Genomic DNA, 19,297 nt, shown 5'->3' with positions numbered 1-19,297 from the left:
AGAAGAAATAAACTTCCTGTAACGTGTAGACCAGTCAGCTCCTGTTTTTCTGGATTTCTATTTTTTGATAACTTACTTAAATTTATTTAAATTTCATTTATTCCACAAACCTTAAATTTAAGACGTCAGGCTGAACACATTTCTATGTGTATGTAAATCAGCTCGTAGGTGATTTTAATGTTTTGTCTGATTTAGTTTCAAAGCATCAACAAGCTGATAAGAAGTTTCATCTGTTTTGTGTGTGTGTGTGTGTGTGTGTGTGTGTGTGTGTGTGTGTGTGTGTGTGTCCTTTTACGGTTGGGTTGTGCCATCAGCCTTTGGCATGTGAAGTTTTGACCTTAACATGAACTCAACACTGGCATTTACAAGGTCTTTACACTGTTATCCAGGCAGCAGTACACACTCCCTGCAGGGTAAACACACACACATATATAGTCACGCAAACTCATGTGTGTAGATGGAGGGATGACAGAGAGAGCGAGGAAGGTGCTCTTGGTCTTGTTGGTCTAATAACTGACCAGAGAACAGCTCAGCGTGATCTTTAATGTGTGCATGAGAAGCGACACGCACACTAAACACACAATATGCAAATGAAATCCAACTTCCTGTTGATATTTTATACTAGTCTGATGATTTCCAGACAGAAAAAATATTTAAATACAAAGAAAAAACTAATTCACAATTCACATAATGAAATAAAAGTAAAATATGTAGTAGTTCAGTACAGTAATGTAGTTTAGTATTTGTGTGTGTGTTTTATCTCATAAACTGTTTATGCAAAACAGAGACGACAGGCTCATTAAAAATGAATGGAGGAGTTTATTGTATATCATTAATAAATAAATAGATGAGAGCGTCATAAAGGGATGCACGGTTGTTTTTATATTAATTAATAATAATAGTAATCGCTCTCTCTCTCTCTCTCTCTCTCTCTCTCTCTCTCAGGTGTGGAGGCAGAGCTTCTGCCTGACGCCGCTCCTGTGGTTGTCTGGAGACTCATCGAGGCCGTCGAGAAACACGGTGAGAAAACACACATGATGAGGATGAGGAGTGAAAGTCTCCGTCATGCTTTAAAGGACTAGTTCAGCATTTAGCTTTTTTCTCTGAAAGTGAGATGAGAAGCGTGACGTCAATCTGTCAATCTCATGTCCCTGTGTTATGTACGTGAAGTGTGACGCTAGAGTCAGAATGTGATTAGCCTAGCTTAGCATAAAGACTGGAAGCAAGAGGAAACAGCCTGGCTCTGTCTGAAGTTTAAAAACACACTTACCAACATCTCTACAGCTCGCTGATCATTTAACCTGTACAGAAAGAGAAATATATGGTAATTGGACTGCGCTTCAAGTGTCTTGGGGTCTTGTTCACGAGTGAGGGTAAGATGGAACGGGAGGTTGACAGATGGAGCTGCGTGGCGTCAGCAGGAATGTGGACGTTGTACCAGACTGTTGCGGTAAAGGTGGAGCTCAGCCAAAAGACAAAACTCTCAATTTACCAGTTGATCTTCGTTCCAATCCTCACCAATGGCCGTGAGCTCTGGGTAGTGCCAGAAAGAATGAGATTGTTGGTACAGGCGGCTGAAATTAGGTTTCATCCGCAGGGTGTCTGGGCTCAGCCTTAGAGGGTGAGGAGTTCAGAGTAGGGTTGATGCTTCTTCACGTCGAAAGGAGCCAGTTGAGGTGGGTCAGGGGTCTGATCAGGATGCCTACCGGGCACCTTCCTTTGGAGGTTCTCCGGGCACGTCCAACTGGTAGGAAGCCTCGAGGTTGATCCAGAACTTGCTGGAGGGATTACATACCCCATCTGGCCTGTGGACCCCCTAGGAGGAGCCGGAAAGCATTGGTGGGGAGAGGGAATACCACCGTGCCCCGATCCACGATAAGCCGAAAATAAAACGGATGGATGGATGTTACACTGGAGGCAATTTGGGGTTCAGTATCTTGCCCCAAGGGCACTTTGACATGTCGACAGGGAGAGCTTGGAATTGAACCGCTCACCTTCCGACGAATGAACAACCCGCTCTACCTCCTGAACTTCAGCCGCCTCCTATATAAGATAAAAAAACACAGTTTGTGATTTTAGAGGGGTTTACATGTTGGATCTATTTCTTGACAAACAAGAGAGTATCAATCTGCCCCAGCCTCTCCAGCCATAGCACGATGTTTCCAAACCTGGCAACCTCAGACTAACATGTTTATCAGCGAGTTGTAAAGGTGTGTGGCTCCTCTTTATACTGAGACTGGCAGCTTTTGATGACAGTATTTCATTACTAAAGTGGATTCATCTCTCCAGTAGAACATATGATAAATAAATGTGTTTCTGTCTTCTGTGGCAGCAGATGTTATATTTTATAATTCAGCAGTATCGCATGAAAAATGTCATTTAACCCACCATCTGTAACCTGGAGCCGTAATCACAGACTTCATCATTTGTAAAGCATAATGTGTATCAGTCTGTCTTTAGCCCAAAGGAAAAAACTTCCCTTCACTTCCTCTTTCTTCTTCCATCTCTGTTTTTTTTCTCTGCAGGTTTAAACATTGAGTCTCTGTATCGGGCTCCTCCAACCTCCGGTGGACTGGTGGAGCTGCGGCAGTCTCTGGACTCAGGTACACACTCCTGTCCTGTTGTAGTAATTGCAATAAGGCTAGCTGCTAGATGAGATTGTTTTCATTTATATATTATATATATTGAGCCTGTCAGAGAACAGAGAACACTCTACTCCCTTCACATCATTACTGCTCCCTCTCATGTACCAGTTGCAAAATATCACGCAACTGTTGTGTCACTATTGTAACTGTCCTTCATGTTTGAATGATGCCAAAAAAAAACATCGATTTTACAGATAGATGAAGCCACAAATGTTACATAATACATACACCGTGTTTAGGCTTTGAGTCTAATGTAGAAGGTGTAACAGGTGGTTTCATCATAAGGAACCACAGCTCTAAACTCTGATCCCTGTTCTCCTGTTTGTTCTTAAACCAACACAAACTCCTGCTGAAGCTGCACCGGCTCGGATCAGTGGAGCTGAAGTAGCTCAGATAAAAAAAAAAAAAAAAGAAGAAAAAAAAGTCGGCCAAGTTTGAGTTGCTGAAGTTCAGGTTTGGCACCACCAGGGAGTGCTCTGACTCTGTACTTTTGTTGTGGGGGGAAGGAGGGGGGGGAGTCACAAAATCGAGTCTGAGGAGGAGAGAGAGGAGAGACAACAGATTTATTATCATTGACAGACTGATGCTGCTTATGATATTTCATGCATCCTTACCTGTATAGTATGACCTGTATATGAAACATGGAACTTCCTGAATGGAGTTCGGCCTCTTTATGCAAACTCATACAGACTCCAGTGAGTGGCTGCAGGTCATGCAGCGCTGTCCTGCAGGTGTGTGTTTATATAGAGAAACAGATGATTGGCCAACAGGTAGAAAACAGAAATGTGTTGTTGTGTAATATTCATTGAGGCAGTTACATGTTGACAGACTGATCAGAGGAACTCCATGCATTCATATTGTTAGCATATTATTTAGCACAAGTACAGTGCAGCTTTTACAGATTACTTCAGGGAGCGTTTCCTTAAGAGTTTACTGTCAGCTGATCGCTTTAATGGCAGTTTAGCCGGTTGGTAGCTGGTTGAACAGTTTAGCACAGTTGGAAGTGGACCAGGACCCTGCTCTTGAGGCGTTCTGGGACTGGGACCAGAGTCCGACTGACAGCTTTCACACCAACACAGAGTTTGTTTGGATTTTTCTTCTCTCCTCCCACGTTTGCCTTTTTACAACAACAATAAGTTAAGCACCACCTCACTCCTAACAAATTACTGCATTGAATCTGTGTAAAAACTCAGAAGCGAAGCTGTTTGGCTGCACAGTCTTTGAAGCTGAAGCTGAGGGTACAGATAAACTTGCTTCTGCAAGTATAAACAAGTATAAACACTGGAGATCCAGTTCATCTTAGATCGGCCTTTCTCAAAGAGTGGTCCTCTTGTGGCCTGCGAGTAAATTTGTTTAAGTATCATGTTTTAAATTTAATTTCTAACTTTCTGTGACTGACCACAAAGTAGTGAGTAGTGTATGAAGTTTTCAACATTAAATGAAATCATATGTAAATTCAAACATTATTATTTGAATTGACTATTCTGCAGTGTGGTTGGACTTCACTATAACTGTCTACTCCGAGGCTTCATCAATTTACAGTTAATGTTTTATAAATAATCAGCGTTAAAAAGGATTTTGAAAGGAAATGTGGGAGAAGCTAACAGTTAGCCTGAGGTGGGACTGTTTAAATTCTTGTGTTTGAGAACCATTGTCTTAGATTTTTTTTTTTTTTTTTTTGGTGGGGGGGCATTTTTGCCTTTATTGTGATAGTCACAGTGAGAGAAAGACAGGAAAGTCAGGGGGAGAGAGAGAGAGAGAGAGAGAGGATGACATGCAGCAAAGGGCTGTGAGTTGGATTCAAACAAATTTGAAATTACCCGCAGTTCGTTCGAATTAATTCAAATGCCCCGATCCCCACCCCCCCACCCTCTGCGCGCACTCACACCTGCTCCCGCAAAACACCACAACACGTCATTATTTTCCTTACTTTATACATTTTTAACGGCTGCATTAAATCATCCTTTTGTTCATGCCTTCTGCTACTAACCTTGCTCTCAATAAAACAACGTTTAAAAAAAAAAGAAAAAAAAAGCACCCCACCTTTCATTCAGTGAAACTCAAAGTCTCTAAGTGCTACAGTAACATAGAACACACAGTACGACAGACAACAGGAGGGAGCTCCGACACCTTCCAACTAATAATGTAGCAAGGTAAACACGGAGCCGATAGTCAAGCCAAATGGTCCAACCTAATTTCTGATATGATTTACCTGACACACAAGTCTATCAACATGATCCGGATCGAGTTCAAGACTGCAGGCTACATTTCAAACAGGTCATTACAGTTCGAATAAGAACTTTTCACCCCACGTTGGAACGAATGTTGGAATTTAAATTAAAACGTGACAGCCCTAATGGCCGCTGCGGTTAGGACTGAGCCTATATGGTACGTGCTCTACCAGGTGAGCCACCGGGCCGCCCCGACCACGGTCTTAGATATAACAGATATAGATATAATGCTCTCTGTACAAACTCAGCTTCAAGACACTATGTATTAGCTGAACTGTAGCTTTAGATTTCCCAGTGAGGTTTAAAGAAAGTATTTAACACGAGCTAGAAGTTAGTTTTGTGCTGGTACCTCAAACAGTCTGCACTAAATCAGGCTGTTGGCAGCTCTGAGCGGTAACACTTCAAACACTGTTTGAATACCAGTTCCCCTAAAAGAGCATAACAGATCAGTAAATTGCACAAAGCACCGAGCCTGTCAGTCTGTGATCAATTTACAGGATCCAAAAGGAGGGAAATCCAAAGTTTGAGCGGCCTGATTTCTTTTTTTTTTGTTTTCAGCGTTTTGGGAGCATTTTAATCCCCGTTCAGGTCCTGAGGGTTTTGCTGACAGGTTCCAGTTGGAGTGGAAGAGCTCTATCTGGGCAAATATACTGTGAATTTACTGCTCTTTAATCAACTCACACTTAGTTAGCAGGGAGGAGGCTGCTGACCTTCTGCTCAAAGTCTGTTACTGGTGCAGCTTTAAATCTCTGACTCATAAAGTCCAGTAACTTGTTCTGTACTATGAAAATCAGATCCAGGTTTTGTGAAACTGGGAAATTCCCTTTAATGTTTTATCCAAGAGATTTAAACAATAAGGATCAGGAGACATAAAATGAGAATAAATGACTTGTTATGAAAGTTGTTTGGTCCAATTTCTCTGCAGTGAAAGACAACAACTCTGCAAATCCAATACAGATTGAGTATAGATAGTAGATTTAGTGCAGAAGAAGCAAACACACACACACACACACACACACACACACACACACACACACACACCTGGCCTCCTTGGGCAGTGTTGGGAGGTCAGCATGGGGCCAAAGATATGCACATACTCAAAGTAATTAACTGAAAGGAGCTGACATGTCGGCACTCAGAGGAATTTAACATGCAGGTTTGACACGCACACCCACATATATGTTGAGACAGAAAGGGGGGCGCACGAGAGAAGTCCTGCACACGTTATGGTTGAAAACGCAGAGAAATGCAACTGCTGACATCCCATAGTCACTCCGGCTTTATGTACACAGCGTGGTTTAATAGACACGGACACATCCTATGGAATATATATGAAAAGCAGTAGCTTACTTAGATTTGTCCTGACATGTGGCTGCAAGGTCACATGAAAACACACACACACACACACACACACACAAAGGAAGAGTGAGGTTTGAATGATGGAGGTAGGAGAGAGAGGGGTGGTGTGTGTGATGTGTGAAAAACCCTCAGGATGGAAAGTGGGAGGGGAGAGAGAAAGACACAAGTGTCATATAGAATCATCTTTTTCTGTCTTCTCTCTGTGTTGGCAGTCTGAATTGTGCAATCAGATGATATGGAGGGTAAAACGTGTCTTACTGTCTCAGTCAGGGTCAGAATATTAAAAATACTGAGATCAAAAATATCAAAAAGTTTTCATTGGCCACCAAAAGGAAATGATCTGCTGATGGACATATTGATCTGTATTGATTTGTTTGTTGGCCTAACAGTAGTAATGTTTCAGTTGTAGAGTATTAACTCCTCCCAGGTCCCGAAACCCTCAAATTCCCAGAAATATAATGGAAGACAAGTTCTGCAATTTGTTTTTGTAAAATAAATGGTCAGGACATCTGACAGTAAACTCAACACATGTGTGGCAGTGTCCCACCCACTCCACCATCTGATTGGTTAGACGTCATGAGTAATAGCCTATCTGAGGGCTGCTGTGTACACAGACAGTCACAGAATAGAGCAGCTGCGGTTAATGAGCGGAGCTGTGTGTTGAAGGTAGGAGCAGACATCATGAAGATGTAATAAGCATCACAATCCTCCACACTGAAGCTACAACAACACCACACTGATGAACAAGTTCATCTGTTGGTCCAAGACACACCGAGCAAGAGAGAGAGAAGCTAGCGCTAGCTGCTAAGCTAAAGTAAGTAGCTGATGTGAACAGCATGTCAACAACTGCTGAGTTAGTGAAAGTCATAAAAGGAGCAGAGAGCTCTGGGTGCTGGAGCACAACTAGTGTAAGTTTAAATGTACAGCAGGTAGTTAGTCACTGTGATGAAGAAAAGGAAGCATGAGACACTACAGTGACTGCAGCACGTCAGCAGGTGAACGGTCACAAACACTCACTAACTGTTACTGAGAAGATATTTTACTACAGTAGAAGTAAATCACTGTGTAAAATGTTCTCAGATAAAAGTACAAAGTAGGTCAGTTAAAATACTTCTGAGTAAACTTGTTACATTTTAAAAGGGGAGTGGTAAAACATATTACATGGTGATAATAATAATATATTAGATTTGATGATTTAAATACAAACTGATAAGTGAAAAATACAAACTGATTAGGGACTATAATAAAATGATGATCTCATTATAGCTATCAAATGGCTCCAAAAAAAGTCTTGGAAAACACAATTAATTTTAGAGAAAACATTTTGATGTTTCCTTGAGAAGTTTAATCAACACTGTCTTTTAGGCTTGACAATATCAATTATGGTGTGCAATAGTTTCATAATATTGAAAAAAAAAGTTATTCATCAATTTTGTTTTGCAGTTTTGCACAGTGCCCTGCCTCTGAGTCTGACCCTCATTAGACTGCTTTTCTGACTGTACATAAAACAAATAATACTAATAATAACGCAATATTACAAAAAGCAAGTGAAACAGAAAACTGAAAACTCCAGAAAACTCCCTCAGAGCAGAGTATATCGAGATATTAGATTTTGGATGTCGCCCAAGCCTCCTATCTTTCCAAAGTTGCAGTTCAAATGACATCAGACGTCACACCTTTCACTTATACAAGATAAAAGTATATTAAAGTGAGACGTTATGGGACGTTCGTATGTTGATTAGTGAGTACTGCACTACATACTCTATAGATCTGGGACAAAGCTAAACATGATACTGGCAGCTCCATCAATCTTTACACTTTGTCTCACCACAGTGAACCCAGCACAGTCACATTATCTTAAAAATGACAGTGGCTTCCTGCTTCCTACTCTTTCTATGAGCACATTTTATTTATTTATTTTTTTTACATTGCCGTAGATTTCTCTTGTAACATTATCACAGAAGGTTCATAAACATGAGGTTCAAGTTTCTCTGTGTCCTTCAGTAACAGCAGATTTTAGATTAGCCTTGGACTTGAAAGCGGTGTAGCCTTTTTTGTTATAGTTTGACCGAGTGTTAGATTTAGAAGCTTTAGGATTTTATTCATCTTGCACCTTGTGGGTGGCGTTCAGTATATTTTAGCATATATTTAATAATGATTTTTTTATTAATAATTATTGTAATTTAACAAATGACAAGGGATAGATGGTGAGTTATGATTTTGCATGTGCCTTCAAAAGTATCTGCTGAGCACTGTGGGTCAAAGTGTAACCAGGAGGTCATCAGCATCATGTCGTCATAACAACAGAGATGATGGACAAAACGACAAAGGAAATGGAAACTTTTGTGAACATGTATAAAGGAGTGATACTGCAGTTAATGACCTACATCAGTGTGTTGCGGAGCTGCTTTGCTTTGTTTCACGGATCATTATTAGAGCGTGATGCAACATCAATCACTCTGCAGGAGCAGTGTGAGAACTGCTGCAGTGTGTGTGTTTGTGTCGTGTGTGTTATGGAATATTGTTATGTAACAGGGAGTTGTTGCATTGTACGGAAACTCTCCGGCTATTCCACAACCTCAGATCCTGCCTAACTGATCCTGCCTGTGTTATTGGTCTGCACATATGTACACTGTGTGTGTGTGTGTGTGTGTGTGTGTGTGTGTGTGATGTGTGTGTGTGTGTGTGTGTGTGTGTGTGTGCGCGCGCACAATAGAGTGTGTGTGCGAGTCACAAAAGCTTTCTAGAGCATTACCTCATCAAGTTGACCTCCGATTGGTACATGGCCCGGATGTTGCCATGGTGATAGCTAGCCTTTTTTAGCTGGTTGGTTCTGCTCTGCCCACACAGTGCTCAGTGTGTTGGCCCAGTAACTCTGAGTGTGTGTGTGTGTGTGTGTGAGTGTGTGTATGTGTGTGTGTGTGTGTGTGTGAGTGTGTGTATGTGTGTGTGTGTGTGTGTGTGAGTGTGTGTATGTGTGTGTGTGTGTGTGTGTGTTTGTACTTGTATTTTTGTGAGAACCAGATTGAGTTTTACACCTTGAGTGATGACGTGAAGCATGAAGATTTTGGACCATAAAAACAAAGTGAAGACATTTGGGAAAATGGGGACAGGCTGTTCTGCAAAGTGAAGACATTTTTGGACATTGAGGACTTTTAGTAAAATAAATTGGGAAAGTTTAGGGAATGTGAGCATTGACAGAACATGGAAGCATTTTAGATAATAATTGAACAGAGAGGACATTATAGTAGCTTTGACACTGGTGGAAAATGAAGACACTTTAGAAAATAGTGACAGAAAGATGTGAGAAAATAAGGTTGTTTTGGACAGTGAGTAGGCACTTGAGAATGAGGACATTTTAGGCAGATATGTTTTGGACAACAAGGACACGTCTCAGAAAGGAAGGACATTTTGCAAAAATTACATTTTAGCAGTGGAATGAAAAAGTGAGAACATTTTTGGATACAAGTGAGAAGATTCTTGGAAAGATTGGTTTTTGGAAAAGTGAGGACATGTTTTGTAAAAAGAGGACATTCTGTCCGGTCCTCACTTCCTCTGAAGACTGTTTGAGGGTTGAGACTTGGGGGACGGGGGACGGGGCTCCAGAATGCATCATGTCAAAGTGGGTCCTCACAAGTATAGAAGCACAAACGTGTATATGTGTGTGTGTGTAGGAATAAGTGGACATATGGACATTTTCATCACTGCTGGGTTTGTGTGTCTGTGTGTCAGTGTCTTGTGGGTCTGTTTGTACATTTTGACCCAGTTAGAATGTGTATGATGATTACATGATTGTACATACACACATATGAACACACACACACACACACACACACACACACACACACACACACACATACACACACACACACTTTGCCAACTTGTCAGGCACAGAGTGGGCAGTGTCTGTTTTGGAAATGATGACTCATGTTGGCTCAGACTGGAGCAGAATATACTGATATACTGTGTCCTCAATACAAACAGTACACACTGACATAACACACACACGATGCAAACATACTGGATACACACACACACACGTACAGATACACTCCTGCACAGCCCGCTCGTCCACACACAGACACACACACATACACACACACAGACACACACACACACACACACACACACACACACACACACACACACACAATCAATAATTATTTATTTGTGAGTAATAATTTCTCAAACAGACGTGATGAGAATCGTGTCCCACTTCTCTCACCTCCTCATTCCTCTCTCCTCTCATCCTCCTTTTAGTTCAGATGGATGGAGACTTTCTTTCCTCCCATCCTCCCATCCAATCCGTTAACCGCTCACTGCTAACAACCTATCAACCAATCTGCAGCCCCAGAGCCATTAAATAATCTTTTATTTCACTGCACCTCCTTTATGCACTCTTCAATCTCTCTCTCTCTCTCTTCCCTTCCCATCTTCTATCTCTTTCCCTCCCTCTTTTTATTCACTCATTCATCACCGTCCCTTTTCCTCCCCCTCCCTACCTCGCTGACAGGAGTCGCTGAGTTCAGCAAAACACAAATTAAAAGCGCTCCTCTCCTCCGCCCCTCCATCCTTTTTCTTCCACCTCCTTCCCTCCATCCTTCTCCGTCCGTCCTTCCTTCTGTCTGCCCACGGCCACCGCTATTGGTCGGAGGTGATGTCATCATCTTCCTCTGGCGCCCGTCAATAACCTATTGGAAGCTGGCGTTTTTACAGTCAGCTGGGGAGCAAAGGAGCGCAGCCACACACACACACACACACACACACACACACTCAGGATGGACGTGAGGTGGAAACAGATAAAAGGCTCCGGCTGCAGAGTGTGTCAGTGCGTCTCCATGGAGGTAATTGGTAAAACTGATGAGTCCTTTGTCACTAAATGCAGAAAGCCATAAACAAAACAATGTGAAAGAAAACCTCTCTCTCTCTCTCTCTCTCTCCCCTCTCAGCAGCCGTTTATTCTTTTGTCTCTCCGGCTGCTTTTTGAACTTTTCACCTGCAAGATAAAAACAAGATTTAGAGACGTGTAGAGACGTGAGTGCTAGCAGGTGTGTGTGTGTGTGTGTGTCATTGCATCACTTATCCGTCTGTAGAACTGCAACTATATCAGATGTAGGAAGCCTAATGGTGTAGAGGTTGGGGGGTGGGGGGTGGGGGTGTTGGAGGTGGGCGTGTAGCTTGTCAAACATCCATGCATGAAACCAAAGTCTGCGTCTCATCCATAGACTGTAAATAAAGATGGACGTAGCCTCTGTGACGTCACACACAGGTTTCTGAGGAGTGGTTTTGAAGCTCAGAGTGGGCTGCTCCACCGATGCCATCTTGGCAGTGTCTGACTCTGCCCCTAACTCCCAGCTAATCAAAAAATGGGCAAAGAGGTGGGGCTTGTGTGGAGCTTCAATTCTCCATAACTTTAAGCTTTAATAAAATGTAAACAGGCAAGTTATATAAACAGTTATGCTGAAGGAGGAAATTAGCTCTAGAGACCAAAACTGTTTTTGTACCAGGCTGTAAACATGTTTATTTCTGCTGTAAAGTTGGACATTTTAACATGGGAGTCTATGGAAACTGACTCACTGTTGGAGCCAGACTCTACAATTTATATTTATAAATATATAGTCTTTTTGTGAACCATGACCACAATCCTAACCCAATGTTGTGTCTTAACCCCAATTTATCCCCAATCAGTCATCATCATCACCATCATTTAGTTACCATAACCATGATCTTTCCCTAACCTTGACCTTATCATAGTTACCATGTGCAAATATTATAGATATCAAGATTTTATCAAAATTATTTGTGAAACAAAACAAATTTCAATAGTAGAATTTAAATGTTTAAAACATTATTGTTTTGCAGAATTATCTGATATTAATGTTACAGTTTTTTGTGGTGAACACGTGTATTTTAAGTTGTTGATGTTTTGTTGCTGATACAGTAGTTGATATTCTGTGCTGATATTTACTGTATCTTTGACCAGTTTTGTGCCAGAAAACATTGTCTCGAACTGCTGAAACCAGGTGTTGATGGAAATCAATCTCTCAGGAGGAAAATGTTAAACAAGGAGACTGGTGTTTGATTCCCGTGTGAAACCAGCAGCTTAAGTTGTTTCTTTTATCCATAACCTTAACCATGTTGTTATTATTGTATTATTGTGTCTAATCTTGAGGAATTTCTTATTTTAACCCAAACCATGAGCTCTGATGTCACAGACACACAGACAGGTGAACTCAGGTTTTCATGCATTTATTTTCTTGTAACCTCTCCTAGAAAATCTATTACATATCAATTTTAATTACACACGTTTCACATATATCAGATACAGTCAGGTGTCAGGTGTGTACATGTACACATGAATGAGAAAAGAGATAGAGACGAAGTGCAGTTAATTTCGGTCTGTCAAAGATTTAAAAAAAAAACCTACATCTGACAATACACTGTCTCCAAATACTGTGGATTTATTTATTGAGTGTAAATGCCTCAATAAACAGTATCTCCTCTCCTCTCCTCTCCTCTTCCTCTCTGTGTGCTCACTTCCCCTCTCAGATGCTTGTCTCTGCCATATGTTGCCCAATAACATGAACGACTGAAGCGATACCCGTGGCTTCACCTCCTGTGAGAAACACACACAGTTCATCTTTTGACATCGTCTGTTTTTCTCTCTCTGCTCCTGCATTCTGACATTTTATTTGGCCACATCTTACTCTTAGTCCCAAGAATATTGAGTTGAGCCCACACAGGTAGACCTCCCTCTTCCTCAGCATATAGCTGGGATTGAGGGATTGGGGGATTGATGGCGCAGTAAAGTTGAGGTTTTTGGAGTTAATCAAACAGTATTTCTGTCAGAGCCCTGAATGCAACATTATATCAGGTAATTCTGCTCCTTTTTACTGTGGATTGAATAAAACAGTGACCCAACTTTCAGTCCAACTATTTGAATGTAGCGTTTCCAGGGTACAGACGTGTACCACCTGATGGCTGGAAGAAATCTCGAGGTGTTGCACTCTGACCAAACTCTCACACTCTGCATCAACTCAGAAATGATAACGAACTCTCAGATCAGATTAGTGGCTTTTCAAACCTGACATTTAGTATTTGAATTGACGAACGAGGTATGAGGTATTTCGGATTGATGCAGGATGCGGCGTCTGTGAGACTGACAAAGAAATGTGCTTCTTTCAGAGGAGCTGATTTCTCCTTTAAAGCAGATTCTCTCTCAGCTATGATTAAATTTTGGCCTCTGGATGAACTTCTCTCTGTCTGCAGTCTGAGTCTGTTTCAGTTTCTTTCTGCTCTTTGTTATGCCTGTGTGAGAGTCTCTGCACCTCCCTCTCTTCCTCTCCCTGTTTTATTCTCCTCTGTGTCTTTGTCCTCCTGTTGCATCTCTGCAAGTCCATGTTGTGATATCAGTGTGTGTGTGCGTGTGTGGTGTGTGTGTGTTGTGTGTGTGTGTGTGTGTGTGTGTGTGTGTGTGTGTGTGTGTGTGTGTGTGTGTGTGTGTGTGTGAGCGAGCCGAATGCCAAGGACAGATGGGCAGACGGAGAGGTGAGCGGGTTCATCAACACAAATATGTACACACTAGCACATACAGTACACCTTCACACACACACACACACACACACTCCTGCCACAGCAGCCTGTATAGAAACAGATTAAATCCAGAGGGTTCAGATTGAGATTATCACCCTGGGGACCAAACACACTCACATACACTGTGAACCCTGTACACTTCATTCTGTGGTCAGTGAGAAGTGAATGTTTCTGTCGCTATTTTCTTCCCCCCCTTTTCTCCTCCTTCTCTTTCCTGTCCTTCTCTGGTTGAGTTTTCTTCTTCTGAGCAGAAGGCAGAAGTGGATGATTTTTCCTGTGACCTTAAAATTGACCCTAAATTACCCAAAAGTAATGCGTAAGTTTATTTATTTATGTATTTTTTATGTCATTTCATCCCTCTGCCCTTTGTAGCCGTCGTAGACCGCGTAAGGCCGAAGCTAAATGAGACGGTCTGCTCTACGGAAGATTTGCTTTGCGTCACCAGCTGTGCCCGCAAAACGCAGCTCCTGTCGTAACTTTTTTTCACAAAAACTTGAGGTTTAAGGCCGTTGGTTTTAACAGTTGTAACGTTGAAACCCAATGCTCACATTTAAAAGTGTAATCCTCAGGTTCCCTGTCAGTGTTGTTTGCTGCCATATTATTTTGGTTACTGGCATGCAATGAATCTTGGGATAGGTTGGGCCATGACATGAAGGGCCACTTGTTGGATCCTTTGCTGCCGCATTTCTTGGTCACATTTTAAAGGAGCCAACGACAGCCTTGTTGCACCATGGTGACACAGTCAGTTTTAAGATGCAGCCTCTGTAGGATGTGGCCCCTGAACTGGGACAGCTATAGTGTAGCACCTACACCTGTACTGCAGCAGCATCTGACTGGGTCTCGTTAGGGCAAAGTTTTCAACTTCAAATTAAATCACCTGGTAGGTTCTTGAAAGTGTCTAAGCTGTTTCCACATTCAACACTAAAAAATAAACCGTAGTATTTACAATTGACTGCTCATTTTATATCTGAATCTCCTTTTACAACCATTGATGTCTTCTTCCTGATATCTGACTTCAGTTGGCCTTTATATAATTTATATAGTTCAGTATAAAATCAATCAACTGCGTTCCTATCTATGAATAACTAAATAACATTAAGTATTGGGAAAGTGTTCAATCATCAGTCAATCACAGTTTGGTGAAGTCAAAACAAGAATTAGCATCCTCGCAAAATAGGTGGTGCTGTAAGCTTGGTGACGTCATTACGTGTAGGGCTACCTTGCGAGCTAATGTGGCTCTTGGTTTGCCAGTAAAAAGCTGGCAGGCTTGCTAGTTAGCTATCAGTTAGCAAGTCAACTTGCTCAATTGCACAGCTAATGTAAGAGATGAACTGCAGACCACACTCTAACAGAGTTATATATAATCAGATAGTGACACACTGTTAACACAACAGTTTCCTCTGTTTTGGAGTCTTTGCCTCTTTGTTCCATCAGAGATCAACATTGCCCAGACAGTTTGCAAGTGGTCAGTAACACAAAGTTCACCTAATGTTGTGCTATGAAATGACCTGATTTCAGTCTGTAACATCACTGTCATGAGTTCTCATATGACCAGGACTTAATGCTGAGATGATACAAAGGCCTTTTCATTATCCGATGTATATGTGTCCAATATAGAGACAAGTAGCAGACGTGTTTACCCTAGCATAGCACAGGAGCTAAGGGGAAACTTGAAGCCTATAATCAAAAGGATAAAAACACCTTTCGGTAAATTTGGAGGAAGAAAACCTACAAGAAATTATGGTCCTAATACATATAAAGTGCACAGTAAAACCAGCTGTTATCGACAAATATGCATAAAAGCAATCACATCCCTGCATGTGCATAAACACACATAAACCCAAAGTATCTGCAGGTCCATTAAAAAGTGTAATAAAGTTTTAAGCAGCAGTATTTCATCAGTAGCAGTTACAATGTCTTTAATGGTGTCTTTAAATGTTAAATGTTTCCGCAGTGATCTTGCTGATCTTGGCTTCTTTAATGTGTTTACTCTCTACAGTCTAGTGTGTGTTTGATTTTAATGAAACTGACGTTAAATTGGTCACAATAATAAAAGTTAAACCAGCAGAAACGTGTAAAAACTAAAACAATATCTGCACACACAGCCACAGGATGTTATAATGTGTCAACAAACCCCTGATGAACACACATGAAATGTGGATATTGTCCTGAATAGAATAGCGTGACTTCCTTTAATTAAACCTAAAGCTGTGAAGCTCTTTAACCCACATGCTGATAAAAGACTCAAACAAAATCTAAAGGTGATGCAGGGGAGGTGCACTTCCAGTGGCTGCTCCACTTCTGAATGTTACACTGTCAGCACTAGGGCTGGATTAAGCCAGGAGGGGGCCCCAGGGCAGAAATGAGCAGCGGGCCCCTGTTGATCCCTCTGGCTTTCTGTGCATTGCTTATATCCTGTTGTCTTTAAAGGTCTGGCGATATTTATATATTTTTCCTATAGTTAACAAAAGCGAATGAATTCATCCAACAAATGTGGATTGATCCGCAGCTGAAAATAGTCCCCAACAAACGCACCATTTTCTCTTATTTGAGTAACACTTGGAATCCAACTGTTTTATGAAATTACTGAGGCCTACTCTTGATGGACTTATGACATGCAGTGCACACAACCTCCACTGGTGTCAAAGTGTAGATTTGTGTGATCACTGTGTGTGAGTCTTTGTGTGTGTTTGTGTACATGCAAAATAATAATAATAATAATAATAATAATAATACTGACCTTAGTTTTTACAGTTAGCTTCTGATAAACTGAATTCTTACAACTAAAAACCTGCTAGATGTTGCACTACACTACCAGCATCTTAGACCAAAACAACCCCCCCTCATCTCCCTTCACGTTCTCAGTCAGCAAGATGCTACGTAGCACAGTGAAAGTGTCCACTAAACACACAAGAAGCTCAACTGAATAATGTTTCCCTGTGTACACGAGAGAGAACAAAAAGTAAACCAGCCACAACCATTAGCCCACACTAGTCTTGCTGTGGTATGCTCCAGTTAGCCAGCTAGCGATAGCAACATTTGCCAAACACATTTATAATATTGGTAGCAGCAAATTAGTTGATGTTATCATGTCTACTGTTGCTGTCACTAATGAAAACAGACATGTTACATTATGAACCATCAAGTTACTGACACATGGAGGAGAAAAAAAACAGTTCTGAGTCCAGCTGGACCCTTTAGCATCTCGCAGGGTTCTCCTCTCAGTAAACCAGACCAGCATCGGCTGTGTTCAGTGGCGTTCTTTGAATTCATTTTTTGTGAACGCTGAACTGAACAAATTTTTTTTTTCAGTTTTACGACAGTTTTACGGCACGCCGCATGACGTCTACATAGATGAGGCCCAGCATGGCTGGTGCCTGCGGTACAGACGGTAGAGATGGTACAGACGCATCTATTACTTCTGAACACAGTTGAAGCAGTTTTATGAACAAACAAGTTAAGACTATATTTATATACAGATTTTAAATGTAACTCTTTAAATGTAACTAAATGAGGTTCTACTGAAAAAGAATAGCGGCCTATTTATTTAAAAAAAAAAAAAACAAATGAACGTTTAACTAGTTCATTTTTGGAATTGTGAACTTAGTTCAAAATTTAAAAAAAAATGAGCTATGAACGTGAACTAGTTCTTTTTAAGTGTGAACTGGCACGAGTATCGGCTCCACGGTAAGACTGGAAAAGAAGTTCAGGCTTCGACTTATCCGCTGGGACCAGCCGCACAAATGACACTGACAGAGCCGGTAAAAACTCTAAAAACTTTTTAGATCAAAAATGTGGTTTATTCTTCAGTGGGGGAAATTCTGGAAGGTGGTAGACGATACATAGAAAATACTTGTTTACTGCTATGTTATTGTTTAAATCTTTGTTTACAAAAGCTTTAACATGAACATTTCTTGACCTCGCTCTCTCTCTGCCTCTCTCTCTCTCTTTCTCTCTATCTAACTATCTATCTCTCTTTCTTACCTCGAGTTTTAGATAATCTTTTTTTATTAACATTGTAAGAGAAGATTGTGTCACCTTTCCCCCCGGAGCTCCTCGTGTCTCTGCTCATGTCATACTTAGATATTACAAAGATTTCATATTCTCATAGCACATTTCTCCACTGCTGTACCACCTGCCTCAGGCAGTCGCAGACTGAACATGTATGTAAGTTGACACAGCGAGCAGACAAAACATATAACTCCTCCTTTCATTTCAGCTGCATTATGTCAGATTATCTCTAAATTTGATTCTGTTAAAACCCGTGTTTCTCTTTGAGTAAACACTGTAATCCACTGCAGCGGTGATCAGACTCTGACATTTGGTTATGAAGATACAATAATCGTATCAGGTGCGCCTGCTGCCATGGTAATGTAGAGTCTAATATTACATTACCACATTAACACATAAGCTACTGCTGTTTATTTCCAGGAGAGCTGCTTTTTTTTTTCTTTTTTTTTTTTTTTTTTAAAGTTGCTGCTCTAATCTCTGATTTAAATGAAAATCTCTATTGTGCTTTAATTCTTTGACAGCTAATTCTGCCTCTGTGAGTCTGTAACCCTCTGCTTTAGTTTAATCACTACTATTGGATTAGCTGGGACCAACTTTTCCAAGAATCCACTGGACTGTGTTGCAGTTTTTTTTTTCCTCTGAAAATTGCTTGTTGGGCTGAATCAGGGCACTGTGATGCTGGCAGGAGCAGATGATCACACAACTTTTGTAGTGTAATAAGATTCTAACTGGAATGCTGCTGCGAGGGCGCACACAACACACAAACACACACAATGCACACAGAGAGGGAACACAGTGGTTTTGTGTATTACTTTGAAATGCAGCTTTATCTGATTAAACCATACTGCCGTCATTGTGTATGAACAGCAAATTGATTTTGTCCTTCAAATTTCCTGTGGCTCACGTTCAAGTTCAGTCAGAGTGCGTCTCTCTTGTGTGTCAGCTCCCGATGTTACAGCCTTGGATGGCGAGCTCTGCGGCAGCCTCAGAGCTCAAAAGAGCCGGGGTCCTTCACTGGGTCATTAAGCGTCTTTTACGTCTGTGATACGACCTCTATACATCTCCTGTACCTGTACGTTCTGCCTCCAGATAAAAGAGACACAATCAGTGTTCTGTCCTTAAACGCCTCACTGCTGTGGCCTCCGCAACAATCTGAAGAAGTTCAGAAGTCCTTGCATTTCATTCCATCTGAAAACTCTCCCTGTGGCAGACACTGAGCCTTGACCCTCTTCGACTGAAACTTCAAAATGACTGCTGTCGATGTCGTGACAACCTTCACTGTTGTCTGACCATGCACGCCCAGGACTGACTGTCTTTATGTCACTACAGTACCCAGAGGTCATTGCGAATGCTGCACTGCTGTAGAATGGAAGTTAGCGATGATTATATTCTCATGGTCTCAATTTGCAAATGTTCACATCATCAAAAAATGATAAATGATGAAACCTTTGCTGTTGT

The 19,297-nt window shown here is 41.3% G+C and overlaps 1 protein-coding gene across 2 annotated transcripts in view; it reads left to right on the top strand.

Moving 5' to 3' along the window:
* pik3r3 (phosphoinositide-3-kinase regulatory subunit 3) overlaps positions 1-19,297 on the top strand; it is a 220,279-nt gene that overhangs the window by 80,507 nt on the left and 120,475 nt on the right. The window contains exons 4-5 of one of the 2 annotated variants that reach the window (XM_022753002.1): positions 946-1,020; positions 2,526-2,603. In XM_022753002.1, the coding sequence (XP_022608723.1) occupies positions 946-1,020; positions 2,526-2,603 (153 nt within the window). The remainder of the gene's footprint in view (positions 1-945; positions 1,021-2,525; positions 2,604-19,297) is intronic. The other variant, XM_022753003.1, reaches the window with a different exon arrangement.

Source organism: Seriola dumerili, unplaced genomic scaffold (genome assembly GCF_002260705.1).
Source record: "Seriola dumerili isolate Sdu_G_001 unplaced genomic scaffold, Sdu_1.0 BDQW01000189.1, whole genome shotgun sequence".
In the NCBI taxonomy this organism is placed as follows: Eukaryota; Metazoa; Chordata; class Actinopteri; order Carangiformes; family Carangidae; genus Seriola; species Seriola dumerili.
The sequence above is the reverse complement of the archived record's forward strand: the minus strand, read 5'-3'. Positions and strand labels throughout refer to the sequence as shown.